At 41.1% G+C, this 15,467-nt stretch overlaps 1 protein-coding gene across 3 annotated transcripts in view; it reads left to right on the forward strand.

Moving 5' to 3' along the window:
• The window catches only part of PDE10A (phosphodiesterase 10A), a 748,737-nt gene that overhangs the window by 508,497 nt on the left and 224,773 nt on the right, over positions 1-15,467 (forward strand). For all 3 annotated transcript variants that reach the window (XM_029594115.1, XM_029594117.1, XM_029594116.1), the window contains one exon: positions 8,341-8,399. In XM_029594115.1, coding sequence (XP_029449975.1) covers positions 8,341-8,399 — 59 coding nt within the window. The remainder of the gene's footprint in view (positions 1-8,340; positions 8,400-15,467) is intronic.

Below are 15,467 nucleotides of genomic sequence, written 5' to 3' on the forward strand. Positions count from 1 at the left end.
CCTCTGTAGACCTTGTATCCTAGCTAATAAATTATTTGACCTAGACATACAGGGCCGGATTTTCAAAAGGTTATGAGCGCCGGGCCTATTTTCAAAAGGACCGGCGGCGTGCGTAAAGTCCCGGGACACGCGTAAGTCCTGGGGCTTGCGAAAAGGGGCGGGGAGAGGGCGGGGGCATGGGCAGACCAGGGCGGGGTCAGCAGCGGCCATTTACCGCTGTGTCAGAGATCACGTGCCGGCAATCAGCCGGCGCGCACAACTTGAGCCTGCCCAGAGGCAGGCGCAAAAGGTAGAACAAAACTTTTGGGGGGTTAGAGTAGGGATGGAGGGGAAAGGTTGTGCACCCCCTTGCGTGCGCCGACCCCGTATTTTATAACATGCGGGCGCACATATTATAAAATCTACCCCACAATGATCTGCAAAATCTTGGGCTGTAAACCCAGGCGACTGTGCCCTATTCAAGGGTTTTACCAGAGCATTGATCATACTAAACAATTCATGTGGATGATTCAGCACAATTTGCAGCTTATCCAAATAAAACACCTTTTGAGCAGTGTTCACTTGAACCCTATACCATCTTTGTACTTCCTGATACAACCTGTGATGCTCAACATATGGAACTTTATGCCACCTTCACTCTTCTTTTCTAACTAGTCTTTTTTCCTCATGTAAATCCTTATTACACCATGCTACCCTCCCTACCTTTTATAATTTTTTATATTTTTTTCTGAATAGGGGCCATAATACAAGCAACATCAGCCAGGTTAGCAACAAAAGAAGTGGCAAATGATTCCACAGAATCCAAGACAACCTTCTCCTTTAAATTGACCCATTCTATTAAAAGCTTACCCTAATCCACAGAAGATCTAAACTCTTTAAACCTCAATTCCTCACAATCTCTACCAAACTGAGTACCAAAACACCTGAAGGTAATGAAACTGTGATCTGTCCATGGAACGCCCGCCACCTTGATATCTCCCTTAACAAACCAACTATGAAACAAATCAGGTACATAAATCTGATCCAATATATGTCCTGCTTTATGAGTTGGCAGAACAATCAATGGACTTAAATGAGGACATCATCAACTCAGATTCAGTCAAAGAGGTATATTAGTCATTTCTGGTTTAATTTGAGATCCTTTCCCTTCTTAACTCACTTATCCTTCGTAATTCCCAAGTCAAAAGTAGTATTTCTTAAAATCTAAAGCCAATCAATTTTAAGCATTATTTTCATTCTCAGTGACCCAGATTTAGTAAAGTTTGACTACATTCATTTCAGAAGCATTTTAGTTGTAGGCTAGTGTTGGTTTTTTTCTCTTTTTTTTACTGGTTCAAATTTCCACTGATATTTGGAGATTTGAGCTATTCATAATCATATTTTATTTATTTATTTGAGTTTTTTCTATACCGGCATTCGCGATGGAAATTGCATCATGCCGGTTTACAATTAACAAGGTGTGACAAAAGGAAAATAATAATAACATTAACAGGTGCTAAAAGAAGAAGTAGCAGTTACAATAAAACAGGGACGTAATACAACTTGGAACGGTGAAGAGGCGATAGTAATTTAACAGAGAAAAAGAAACCTGCCAAACCTGGCAGTTTTTAATTACCCTGTTGGGTGGTCAGAGTTGATTAAGGTGAATTAAGGTTCAGTTGGTGTCTGGAAAGGCTTTCATAAATAACCAGGTTTTAAGTCTTTTCCTGAAAGTTGGAAGACAGGGTTCCTGTCTCAGTTCTGGTGGGATGGAGTTCCACAGAGTAGGTCCTGCTGTGGAGAATGCCCTGTCTCTGAGAGTTATGTGCTGAAAGGTTTTGGAAGGAGGAACCTGTAGTGAATCTCTGTAGGACTCTCTGATTGGTCTGGCAGAGGTATGTTTTTTAAATGGGATTTGAAGGTTAAGCGGAGAGAGTTGATGGATAGCTTTGTAGATGGTGGTAATGGACTTACATAAGATTCTATAGTGAACTGGTAACCAGTGATATATGTAGCCAGCCATATATGTGACAGTCTACAAGTATGTGCATATGAACCAGATTAGAAAATAAGAAATGGTCAAATAAAAAGATGTGAAGGTATCTTATTTTAGTTGAGCCTCAAATAACTCAGGTTTATCAGATTTACATTTTTTTTTTTATTTAATGTTTATTAACTTTTTCAATGATTACAAAATACATTGAATTGAAAATGTATAGCATAATAAGGAAATTGTCTTACACTCAGACACAAAAAAGTAACATATATTATATTACGCCAACAATAAGCCCTCAATATAGGTGAGAGTTGTCTCCAGGAGACAACTCTATTTAATATATAACATATATCATTAGTAAAGCGCTATATTGAGGGACATTTATTACTAACAGAACGGTTACTCATACTAAGAAGTTACTATTCAATCACCAGCCTTATTTTCAGGTTCTACTAAATCTGCAGCTATTAGATTTAAATTTTGACCACTCCTAAATGAACATAGTGTGCACTAAAATGAACAATAAAAATAAACAAAAAACTCCTCACAAATAAAAAAAACAAAAATGGGCACCTAATGAAACTAAGCAAGGGACAAAATGTCAGATTTAAAGCAAATACAATATATTACAGAGCTACAATATATTACAAACTCCCTCACCCAAGAATCACTTGACTAAACACAACACGAGAGAGAGCCATATCCATCGCCAGCCCCAAACTATGGAACCCTATACCAAGTGAAATAAGAACTCAACCAAGCATGAAAATGTTCAAAAAAGACCTAAAAACCTGGCTGTTCACGAGAGCCTACTCAAATTCACTCAATCAACCAGCATATAACGCAAACATGCAACCCAACAACATAAAAAGGACACATCACCAGCTAAGTAACAACAGTGTGTAGGATATAGCCTTTCAGTAAGAAATAACCTGCAGTATGTAACATTTTGCAGTATGTAACATTTCTATATTTATTAACTTGATGCACAAGTAATAACTAATAGATGTAACACTACATAATATGATTCTGTGATGATATTATAATCTGTTACATGTCTCTGTAAACCGTTCTGATGGCGAAACCGAATGACGGTATATAAAACACATTAAATAAATAAGTATTAAACAGAAAGCCAGTTAAAATCAGGCAAAAGTATTTCAGTGGGGCAACAAATTCAGGTACGAAACATTTACACAGGGACACTAAGGGGCTCTTTCATTCAGCTGCATTAGGCTATTTACTTCATGTTATTTTAATGCTGGCAGCACACATGTTAAAAGGAGCTGATTAGCATGTAAATGCATGCTAATCAGCTCCATATCAGCAAATCAAATAAGGTGTCTTCTTGCAAGCAGCATTATTTGATGTGAAATTAGCTAGAACTCAAAAGTTGTAGCTAACCTCCCCAGGAGCCTAAGGATGCTAGTGCACATACTGATGCGCCCAGGGCCCTATCTTAAAGGGGCTGTTAGCACCCAAATAAGCCTCCCAAAGTGATAAAAAGTCTTAGGGGTCTCCATAGTCCTTGTCCTCTGCCTCTACCACCTCTAGAGATGGCCATAGTATAAAAGTATTATAAATAAAAAGTCCGGTGTTGGCCCTGCTCCAAACCTTCCCTTTCAAATAGAAAATCTGTCCCCTGAGGCCAGACCCTTTCCCACCTCCCATACCTTACCCTTTGTTCCTGATGGTGTAATGGGGGCCTAGAGTGCCCCTTAAGCTCTGGGCCCGGCCAGAGCTGTAGCCAGGCAGTTTGGCGCCTATGGCTAAGTGAAAAACTGCGCCTTCACCCATTACACAATACATGACACCAAGAGTTTATCTATTTATTTATTTATTTTTTATTTTTATATACCGACATTCTTGTTTAAAATACAAATCATACCGGTTTACATTAAAACAGAAGATGCAGGAAAAATGTTACCTTTGTCAAATACATTGAAACATTAATAACAAGGAAAATTGTTAACAAGGGATACAACTAAGAAAAAAGAGAAAGATAAACAAAAGAAGAAGAAGAAACATAGAAGTTAAAAAAACAAAAAAGGTGGCACGAAGGGGTGCACAAAGGGGAGTGCCCCTTTGTCGCGCCCCTTCGGCGCACGACGCCAGGTGGAATGGCGCCGTTTACCGGCTCGACGCTGGGCGGGATAACATCAAAAAGGGGCGGGTCTCATGCTCACTGTTCTCTTCTCAGCGATCTCTCTTCACATTTCAAAGCGGATGTTTTCATTTCTTTTGGTTTTTTCTCTTCAGTGAAATATTTCAAAAAGTGCCCGGTGCTGGTGGGCTGCCCCCTCCGCCTCCGTGCCAGGTGGAATGGTGCCGTTTACCGGTTGGGAGAGTGTTCAATGTTTGTACAGCAATGCCCATGGCCAGTGTAAAGTGCCCTAGGAAACCTTTACAGCCTTGCAGTCCCCACTCCATCACACCCTCCTCATACACAATTAAAAATTATGCATTTATAATAACAGATTTTACATGAAAAAGAACATTGAAAGCACAGTTTTCGGAGGTAAAAATATCACTTACAATATGTATATTATATTTATATGCGCTGTTGAGGTGCCAACTAGAAAACCCTGCAAAAAAGCAAGACATACTTGGAACCTATATGGTATTTGGCCTACAGTAATGCATCTTGGGCATGGGCATGACCCTCAGCGAGCCACTCAAAGAGCTACAACTCTATCTATGAAAGTTAATACTATAGAAATTGACATCAGGCCTAAAATACTAATAAACCCCTTATTAGGAAAACAGAACAATCCAAGCTGCTATAGATCCCTACATAGAAACTACACACTAATGGAATAACTCACTCCAGTCACACATGCAAAGCACAGATAGACCCTCAAATACAGTATAAATAGAAATGTACAGGTAAAAACTGAACTAGAAACCACAACAAACCAAATTCTGTATGCACTGCAACAATGTAAAAAAACCAGAAATATTACCATTCCTCAAAAAACAAAATTAGTAAAACCATACCAGTAAAAAGAATAATTCAAAACAATTAGGGGTACATTTTCGAAACCTTACGCACATAAATCCCCAGGATTTATGCGCGTGGCTGGGCTTACATGCACCGGGTCAATTTTCAAAAGCCCGGCCACATGTGTAAATCTTCGGGACACATGTAAGTCCTGGGGCCTCGGGAAAGGGGCGGGGAGGGGGTGGTCTGGGGGGATGGGCGTGGCATGGCTAGAGGTGCCTGGCATAGTGGCCATTTGCTGCTGTGCCAGCACACGCATCTTGCTCCTGCCCCGAGGGAGAAGCAAATGGTTAGACAAGGATTTGGGGGGGTTAGGATAGGGCTAGGGGGCGGGAAGGTTAGGGGAAAGGGGAAGGAAAGTTAGTATAGGGGATAGGGAAGTTTCCCCCAGGCCGCTCCTAAATTGGAGAGGACTGGGAGGGAACTCCAGCAGGCATCGGTACGCGCAGCTTGCAGAAATGTGCACCCCCCTTGCACGCGCCGACTACCAATTTTATAACATGCACGCATTGGCGCGCGCATGTTATAAAATCAAATGTCCATGTGTGCGCGCTGGGTAGGGCACGCGCCCAAGTTTTTAAAATCTACCCCTTAATAATGAATAGAATAACGTTCAATAATTAAAAACTCATATAAAAATCTTTCAAACATCAATAAAATATTTCAAAACAGACACATCAAATATCACCCAACAATTAAAATAAGGATTTTAAAAAATTCCCCGTTATCCATACCTTGAACTTTTGATTTCCAGATTCCATGAAATTATCATGGACTAGAGGCAGAGTGGAAATGGGGTGGTTGTGCACACAAGAGCTCCCTCTCATACACACACACATGCACGCTCTCACTCTCCCACACACATGCACACATGCTCTCTCTTACTCTCCCTCTCCCACACACGAGCACATGTTCTCTCTCACTCACTTCCATCTTTACTTAGCAGGCAGCAGCAGTATTCTTCTTCAGCCCCATTGCCAAGGGAACGACTTCCAGCCACAGGGCATTGGACTACTTCCGGCAGGGTGCTCTCCTCAGCAGTGCAGCCCCACCAAAATCAGCGGCGTAGTAGATGTGGTCTTAGTAAGTGGAAAAGCAGCACGGCCCCGCCAGAATCAGCAGAGTTGCCACTGGGGCCGTGCTGCTTTTCCACTTACTAAGGCTGCCCCGACGATGCTGTCTATTTCGATGAGGCCGCGCTGCTTTTTCTTTTGCTGTGTATGCGCCAGCCACACTGCTTTCCTTGGCACACGGCAGCAGGAGCTGCGCCTTTGGTAGCAGCGCCTATGGCCATGACCATACTCTGGGCCTGGCAGTGGCCATTTTAAAAAATGGCACCAGCTGTTCCTATCAAATGCTGGAAAGAAAATTGTGTTTAAAGACTGGATTCTGTATGCTTTCAAATATTCATGTATTTTATATCTGGACAAATCACATGTTGGTCCACTAAAAATGCGTAGTAACCTGCAAAGTAACTATCAAAAGCAAAGCAAATAGAGCATTAAAGATATGGGATGAGATATGGGAAATGTAATATGAGAAAACAATCCAGCACTTCAATGCAACATTTTTCATGTAGAGGCACAGTGTAGTTTTACATAGTCACAATCAGCAATATCATCTTTTCTTCTACTTTGTTTCCCCTGTGGGCCCAGGACTATTTTAACCTTATCCCCTTTTCAATGCCTGCCTTATGCATTTTTCTACCTTTTAGTTTCTTTTTTGTCTTTATCACTCACTGCTTGCAAATTTCTCTTTTGTGCTGGCTGGTAGCATCAGAAGGAAAAGGCAGCAGAAAGGGTTGACGTGAGTGGAGAGAGTGAGGCAGATGTATGTAGAGAAGTAATTTTGCCTTGCCGAGCAGGTACGTTTTAGGGCCAAGTTGTTGTTTGGCTGGGCAGTGAAGGGAAGAGTCTGAGATTTCCAATGAGGATTCATGTGGAGATTTTGATTGATCTATTTGGCTTAGGGATAAGAAGACTGTACTGCAGTTGACTAGGCTCCCTTCAGATCTTTGTTGTATTGTGCTTCATTTTTCTGCTGGTCAGGGTGCAAATTTGTCCGTATAACGAAGCATGCCCAGATAATTAGTCAGGGGACAACGTGAGGCGTACAGGGGAAGAAGCTAGAGTGATCTCTGCTGTGAGGTAATTTACAGACTGACATCTGGCAGTTTATGGGGTTTGTAACAGTGATTTATGAAAGATTTATTGGGCCTTATTCTGAAAGAACTGTTTTCTCATTCTATGCCTATGGAGAATCTTTATTAAAAAATATTATATAAATGATTAAAAATGATATAAATGATAAAGCACACAAAAAGACACACATAGGTTGGAATACATGTAAAAAGGTTCACACAAGGACTGTAAATTTTAAACAGCCACGCGGGCGCACGCATGTGCTAGTTTGCCGGCTTGCGCCCAGGGACGTGGCTGACACAAGTATATGTGCGCATGGTATAAAATAGTCCGCACATGTGCACGCAATTTTAAGTAGCCATGCGTCTATGCACACAAATGCTGCTTCTACCGCATAAGTGGGGGGAGTTTAGTAGACGCGTGCTTCAACGCAATCATCAGTTTTTCTAGTTCGTTCCTAATTCACTCAGGCAAGCGATAGGACTTCCAAACCCTTCCTAGTTTAATAGTCTCCCTATTACCCTGTTAACTCCGACCTTAAAAACCTCGCTCACCTCTTTACTTTTTTTAATTTTCTGACTTACACGCCATCCATAGCAGAAGTAAAGTTACGCGGTGTGGGACCCCGCTGCATGCTTATGCGCGCAAGTGTACGTATGTGCTAGTTTCATTGCAGAATACAGGAACACCCATTCCCCGCGAATGCAGGCGCCTTTTAAAATCCGCATGGTGCGTACTGGCCCAACTTGTGCGCGTATCTCCAGGTTTTGGCCCTCGCCGGACTTTTAAAATTCACCTATAAGAAAACAAGAGCCATGCGTAAAGAGAAGCTGATAACAAAGAGGAAACAATTTCTTTTTCTAAGGATAGGATATCATAAATGATACGTGGACTTCGATATGTCAGGCTGATAGCAGGAAGCTAAGGTCCTTTCTTTGCCAAAAAAACAAGCACAAGAGGTTGTATGATACTGCATATCTCTAGCTTTGGGCATCATAATTTCTTTGACCTTCACTTCTGATTCTTGCAGGTTTGTAGCTCTGATTTTCAGTTTTTATCTAATGTGCACATATTGGGTTTGGATGCATTCAGAACTGTAAAGTTTTTATTCTCATAATCGTAGGCTACTTGCTACATTTTGGACATTTCACAGAAGCTTTTGGGCTAATTCTGAATATCGAATCTTTTTACTTCATATGCCTGTGCTTTTGCTTATATTCTAGATGTGCAGGGGACTTGCCAAACAGACTGAGCTGAATGACTTCCTGCTTGATGTATCCAAGTAAGTGTATATGGCTACATATAACAAAAATCCTCACATTGTATTTGACCATTTCAAACTAGTTTGCTAAGCATACTGGTGAATTATCAAAGTAATTATACATGTAAATGTAACTTACTATCATAGCAATTTTCAAAAGCCATTTAGCTATGTTAAGTGCACTTAATAGGGGTAAAACCAATGGGCAATTCAAAGGCATATATTGTAGCAATTTTCAAAAGCCTGCTTATATAAGTGCATTTACATGTGTAAAACCCAGCTTTAAGCATGTAAATGCTTTTTAAAATAAACCTTTAGTAATGATGATCAATTTTTTTTTCTCTACTATTTATATATTTCAGTCATTACAAAGCATAATCAAACCTTGTACAGGAAACATTATAGATGCCAAACAAAAACTAAAATGAAATATAATATTTGGCAAACTAAATATATCACATGAAACAAATTATAGAAGGCATGTTACCAAGGACATATGAAAGAACCAAATGCACAGGAAAAGATTTAATCCTAGTCAAACTACTGATAAACTAATTTCTCAACTTGACTAATTGGAGGAGCCGGTAACCTGCGGGTGAGTTTTGGCATCCAAAAAGCCCCTCAGTTGTTCAGGAGTAAAAAATATAACAATCATTATTCAGTTTAACAATACATTTACAAGGATATTGTAAAAGAAAAGAGGCACTTAAAGAAATATTTTCCTGTCTTAATGAAAGTAAACCCCTACTCCTCTCTTGTATTTTCTTAGAAATATCAAGAAACATTGTAATACATTGCCCATAAAATTGTGAACTCAAATGCCTAAAATAAAATGTGTTAGTCCTACTGATATCTTGCTCAGCTACAAAGAAGACTAAAACGTGCTATGTTCTATTACTCCTGGCCCCTACTTCTCTAAAAAATTGGTAAGATTAAATAAATCTGTGGCAGTCCCCAGGTTGGACAATGATCGAGAATCGCTGTGAGCCAAAGTTGGCAAGAAAACTTGAAGGAGTCTGTTTCTCAGGAATAAGCAAAATCTCATGAAAATATCTTTTTAAGTTAATATAAGGCAGTTCCCCCATTATTTTAGGAAAATTGACCACCCTGAGGTTCAAACAATGGTTACAATTTTCTAAAAGTTCAATCTTTCTAGATAGAGAGTTTCTGTCTTTAATAGTAGCCATGTTGAAATTTATAATTTCCTTGATATCTGATTCCATATTTTGAATGGATAACTGCACACCCTGCAAAGTTTCTTCATGTGTCTTGATCATCGGATCTAGACTGTTTGTTAATAAATCGATCTTGGGATTACAAGTCTTAGTGTTATGACTGTCGGCTGCAGGCAGCCGTGGCCGACCCAATTCACTTCCTGCCATGCCTGGCCCTTCACTCCAGGTGAACTCGCGGCTCTCGCCAGCCACTGCTGCCGCGCCATTCCTGGTCCTCTCTGCTCCACATGTCGGCTGGGACACTGCCGATCCACGCACAGACTCCGGGCCTTCCTAGGCCCGCACGCATGCCAGCTGTTCTCTACTTAAAGGGCCAATGGTGAGAACTCCTGGGCCGTCCCGTACTGATGACATCATTACCTTGAGATATTTAAGCACCTCCGTTGGCCTATGCAAACTGACTTGGCAACGAGTTCCCTGATCTCTCTGATTGTTCCTGTTTCTCCAGACCCACGGTTCCTGCCTTGGATCTCCGTTCTCTGATCTGGACTCTGGCTCGGGTACCCGCTCCTCAGGGAGCCTGCTTGTGCTTCCTGAGACCTGGTCTCCATGCTTCCCTGCTCCTTGGGGTAGCCTCTGCATTGCCTATCAGAGATCCTGTCTCTACACTTCTCCGCTCCTCGGAGCAACCTCTACGTCACTATACCGGAGACTTTGACTCTACACTTCCCCACTCCTCGGGGCAGCCTCTACGTCACTACACCAGAGGCTTTACTCTGTGCTTCCCCACTCCTCAGGGCAGCCTCTAAGTCACTACATCAGAGGCTTGACTCTGCGTTTCCCCGCTCCTCGGGGCAGCCCCTATGTCACTACACCAGAGACTCTGTTGCTATACTGTCCTGCCCCTCGGGGCAATCTCCACATTACTGCTCCAGAGATTCTGTCTCTGCACTCCCCATTCCTCGGGGCCTGCCCAGCACACATCTGCACTGAAGGTCTCTCTCTGGCACATCATATCTCCAGACCTGCCAGGTACTGCTACTCCTCTGAACTATGCCTCTCCGCCCTGCTCCACAGGCGTCTCGCAGTATACCTCAGTGCAGGCACCTGCGATCACGTGGCAGTGATGCAGGTCGCTTCCTTCCCTACTGAACCATAATCGTGTCCCTGCTGCAGCTGGCCTCACCTGATGATGGGGACCTGTGGGGCCCTACCCCTCAGGTATCATCAACCTCCACCTCAGGCCAAGGGTCCATGAAACCCACAAAACCTAGCAGATTGCAAAATCCATGGACCTGGCAGAGGTCTCAGCTTCACAGGCCATTCCTGGCCTGGCGCAAAGGATCATCGAGCAACAAAAAATTTTGAAAACACTAGCAGCAGCTATAGACATTCTGAGCATCCACTTGGATGCCATAGTGACCACGGCGTCCTCCAAGCTCAATGCTTCTACCTCTACGCCGGTTCCTCGACTGATCGTTTCGCTGCCGGCACTCCCACGATTCTCTGGAAACCCCCTGATGTGCAGAGGGTTCCTGAATCAATGTAACATGCACTTTTGCCTGCAGCCGGCCAATTTTCCAGTCATGATTATCAAGACCACTTACATCCTCTCTCTCCTGGATGGTAAGGCCTGGGCCTGGGCCTCATCCCTATGGGAGTGTGCCGACCCAGTTCTATAAGATTTGCCCTGGTTCCTTTCCTTATTTTGCTCCGTCTTTGATGACCCTGGCAGAAAATCTGCTTCCGTATCCACGCTTCTTCAACTCCATCAGGGCACCAGGTCCTTGGCAGATTACATCATAGAATTCCGGACGCTGGTGTCTGAACTCCATTCGGATCTTGATTGTCTCCGTTCCATTTTCCTCGAAGGACTGAGCTCTCGAATCAAAGATGAGCTGGTGGCTCATGAATTGCCCGCTTCCTTGGACTCTTTAATCGACCTTGCTGGGCGGATTGACCGCCTCCAGGAACGTTCACAGGAGACCCGGGCCTCTAGAGGTTCTACGTCCAACTCATCCCATCGTCGACGCTCTTCCTCCCCCAGGTTAGACTCGGCCCAAAACAAAGCTGAGGAAGAACCCTGGAGAGCGGATCCTGGACAGGGGCTCGGGACCAGGAGGAGAGGCGAGGAAGAGCAGGAGCACAGAGAAGCAGGAACTGGAGCAAGGACATGGAGAAGCAGGAATAGGAGCTAGACTTGGAGAAGCAGGAACAGAAACTGGAATACGCGGAGCAACTTGCAGACTCAGGAGAGTGTGACCTGTTGCTGAGGCAAGGTTTGGGCAGCAGGGCTTGCCTTAAATAGGCCTTCAAACTGACGTTGCCATCCGAGGCCGCGGGAAGCTTTCCTGCTGCAGCCCCTTTAAATGCTGCAGTGAGCTGCTCACGCCTAAGAGGAGCTAAGGCTGGCGGCACAGCAGCAGCAGTACAGACTCCCCTCCACGCAGGAAGGAAGCGGCAGTGGTGGTTCCGGGGCGCTTGAAGGAGGGCTGGACCGGCTCGGGGGAGTAAATGTGGCTGGCTGTGTGATACCGCAGCCATCCATCACAACATATTAACGTTGGTGCCTCCCCTGACTTAACTCTTCCAGAGGAAGGCCTCCAAATAATAGGGATACAATTATACACAGTGTTCTGGAACCTGCAATGAAAATGGACAGTTATCAAAGAGAACATTTCTGTGAGTAAACACTATTTTACTAGTGGAAATGGCATTGAAAATTGATGAATATCAAGTACCTCTTAGGTTTATTTTACACACATTTGTTTGAGGCATTCATAGAAGCGTAAAGTGAATCACTAGAGCCAATGGCTGTTATAGAAACCGCCATATAATTATAATACCCTCCCTATTATTTTATGTAAGGTGTGAAAGGTTCCAAACAAATAGAGGTGAATTTTAAAAGCCTGGTGCGTGCATTAATTTGGGGATGCACGAATAAGTTGGGCTTGCATGCACCAAGCAGATTTTAAATGCCGCCAAGATATGCGCATATCTCCCATAGCACATATATCTCGAAAGTTTTCAAAATGGGGCCAGATTTAGTCTGGGTGGGGCTTGGGCATTTTGGGTGTGAATCTGAGATGTTCACATAAATACTTACACAACCCAGCATGCGCCAAGATCTCCTTCTGCATAACTTTACTTCTGCCGTGTAAGTTAAAAATTAAAGAAAACTAGGCAGATCTGCAGGGTTTTAAGGGTCAGGAGTAACGGGGGGGGGGGGGGGGGGGAGTGAAGGCTATTAAACTGGGGGATTTGGATGACCTCTCTCTTAACTGAGTGAAATGGGGAAAGACTGGTAAAACTGGAAATGGCGTTGAGCGCTCCCCTTTTAAAATCATCCAGTTCACGCAGTAAAAGTGGGATTAGCATGCACATGAGTGCGCCCACTTAAAATCTGGCACACATGCATGTGGCCAGGCTATTTTATAACATGCACACATATACGTGTATATGTTATAAAATGGAAGGTCCCAAGAAGCACAAAGGTAGGCGATCTAAAAAAGCCGTTAGGAAAACCAAAAGGAATAGATGCCTCAGTCTTTTTCAGTTTCTTTATTGAAGTGGAGACGTATCTAAAATATTACAGCCCGACTCTGGCCGAGTTTCGCCGTTCTCACAAAGGCTGTCTCAGGGGCTAAAAATAAATCATACAAAGCAACATTTTAATAAAAAATAGATACTAATAACTCCAAAATATAAAACATGAATATTAAAATACAAAACAAAATTTCTTTTATAACATTTTTTAAAAATTATTAGGAACATTTTGAAAATGGTGACATATGAGATAAAAGAGTATTAAAAATCTTCCCGGTTGTAATTTGCCCATGTCAAAAATTAACTTCAATTTACTCTTAACTTATGATATCAAAAATAGTTATGTATAGTAATGCAATTATCAATATGATATTCTGAGAAAAATGTTTACCTTAGATATATATATTTTTTTGGACTCAGGGTGGCTGAACAAGCTGAAAGCTTATATGTCAATTATGTTTGTGCATACGTAATCCGCAAAAGTATTAAATCTGTAAGAATGTACATGAATATAAATTAATTTCAATATGAATTGTCATTTATATGAAAATTTGTTTAAATCAAATTGGCTGTTCTTATGTATAGACTGACCTTGTCACTTTAAAAGTAAAATATAATCTTGTAAATACAATGTGTCTATTGGCTCCTAGATTCAAAAAATGCATTGTTCATATAGTGCAGCAAGGGTAATTTATGCTCTTTATTCTAAAATCAATAAAATGCATTGATAGCAAAAAAACTAATATTAATCGAAGTGTCTATTTAAAATGTGAATAAATATAAATAAGTGAACTAATGAGTAAAAAATGAGTGTAAAATCTATTTTGGAATACTGTGAAAAATCCCTTACGACAGTGATAAACAAAGCACATGTATTAAATGTGTTAGGACACCTGCAGTGTATATGTGGATGGCGTAGCATGTTTAAACCCCAACAATAGAGAAATTAAGTGATGCACTAAAGGCTATATTCCTTAAACGTGGAATATTTCTAATTGTATTCCAAAAAATATTTTTTACTCATTTTTTATTCATTAGTTCACTTATTTATATTTATTCACATTTTAAATAGACACTTTGATTAATATTAAAGTGACAAGGTCAGTCTATATATAAGAACAGCCAATTTGATTTAAACAAATTTTCATATAAATGACAATTCATATTGAAATTAATTTATATTCCTGTACAATCTTACAGATTTAATACTTTTGTGGATTACGTAAGCACAAACATAATTGACATACAAGCTTTCGGCTTGTTCAGCCACCCTGAGTCCAAAAAAATATATATATCTAAGGTAAAAATTTTTCTCAGTAAACCATATTGATAATTGCATTACTATACATAACTATTTTTTATATCATAAGTTGAGTAAATTGAAGTTAATTTTTTACATGGGCAAATTGCAACCGTGAAGATTTTTAATACTGTTTTATATGTCACCATTTTCAAAATGTTCCTAATAATTTAAAAAAAAAATTATAAAAGAAATTTTGTTTTGTATTTTTAATATTCATTTTTTATATTTTGCAGTTTTTATTTATTTTTTATTAAAATATTGCTTTGTATGATTTATTTTTAGCCCCTGAGGACACCGTTGTGAGAATGGCGAAACTCGGCCAGAGTCTGCCTATAATATTTTACATACGTCTCCACTTCAATAAAAAAATTTAAAAAGACCGAGGCATCTATTCCTTTTGTTTTTCCTATATTATAAAATGACGATATACCTGGGCGAAGGCCAATGTATGTGTGCAAATGTGCCATACATGCCGGTTTGAAAATTACCATCACAGTGTTCCAAAATACACAGCAATTTCCAATAAATGTTCAAAATATTCCAATATGTTTATAGATCCAACTTATTTTATTTTTAATGCAGCAATATATGTAGAATTTTGAAACACTTATGTGCCAATGCAATAAAACGTGTAGAAAATGGATGCTCATGCTGAGCACCTGTTCTCCTGATACATACCCATCCTCCTCTCCTGGGCACGTAATGCAACAAATTAATGAAGTGCCACGCTAAAAAGGATGCGCTAGGGATAAATTGTGCATCCCTAGCACATCCTTGGCACTGGGCGCCCAGGAGACGTGGCTCTGCCTGTTAGGAAAACAGATGCTCAGTACAAGTGTCCGTTTTATTGCGCCACTCATTAACTTCCTGCAGAGTCGCTTTGAAAGCTGCCTCAGCTTGGCTAACTTCTCAGCTTGCCTTTATGCTGAAATGATCTCAAGACAATCTCTGGTACTTGAGAAAAAGTATGTCTATTTAAGTTTCTTTTTTTTCAAGATTTGTTTCAAACCTATTTTTACGCATCTGCCTTTGGGCTTTTTCCAGGGATGTGGTGGTCATTGTTAC

This window comes from Rhinatrema bivittatum, chromosome 3, assembly GCF_901001135.1.
Source record: "Rhinatrema bivittatum chromosome 3, aRhiBiv1.1, whole genome shotgun sequence".
Lineage (NCBI taxonomy): Eukaryota > Metazoa > Chordata > Amphibia > Gymnophiona > Rhinatrematidae > Rhinatrema > Rhinatrema bivittatum.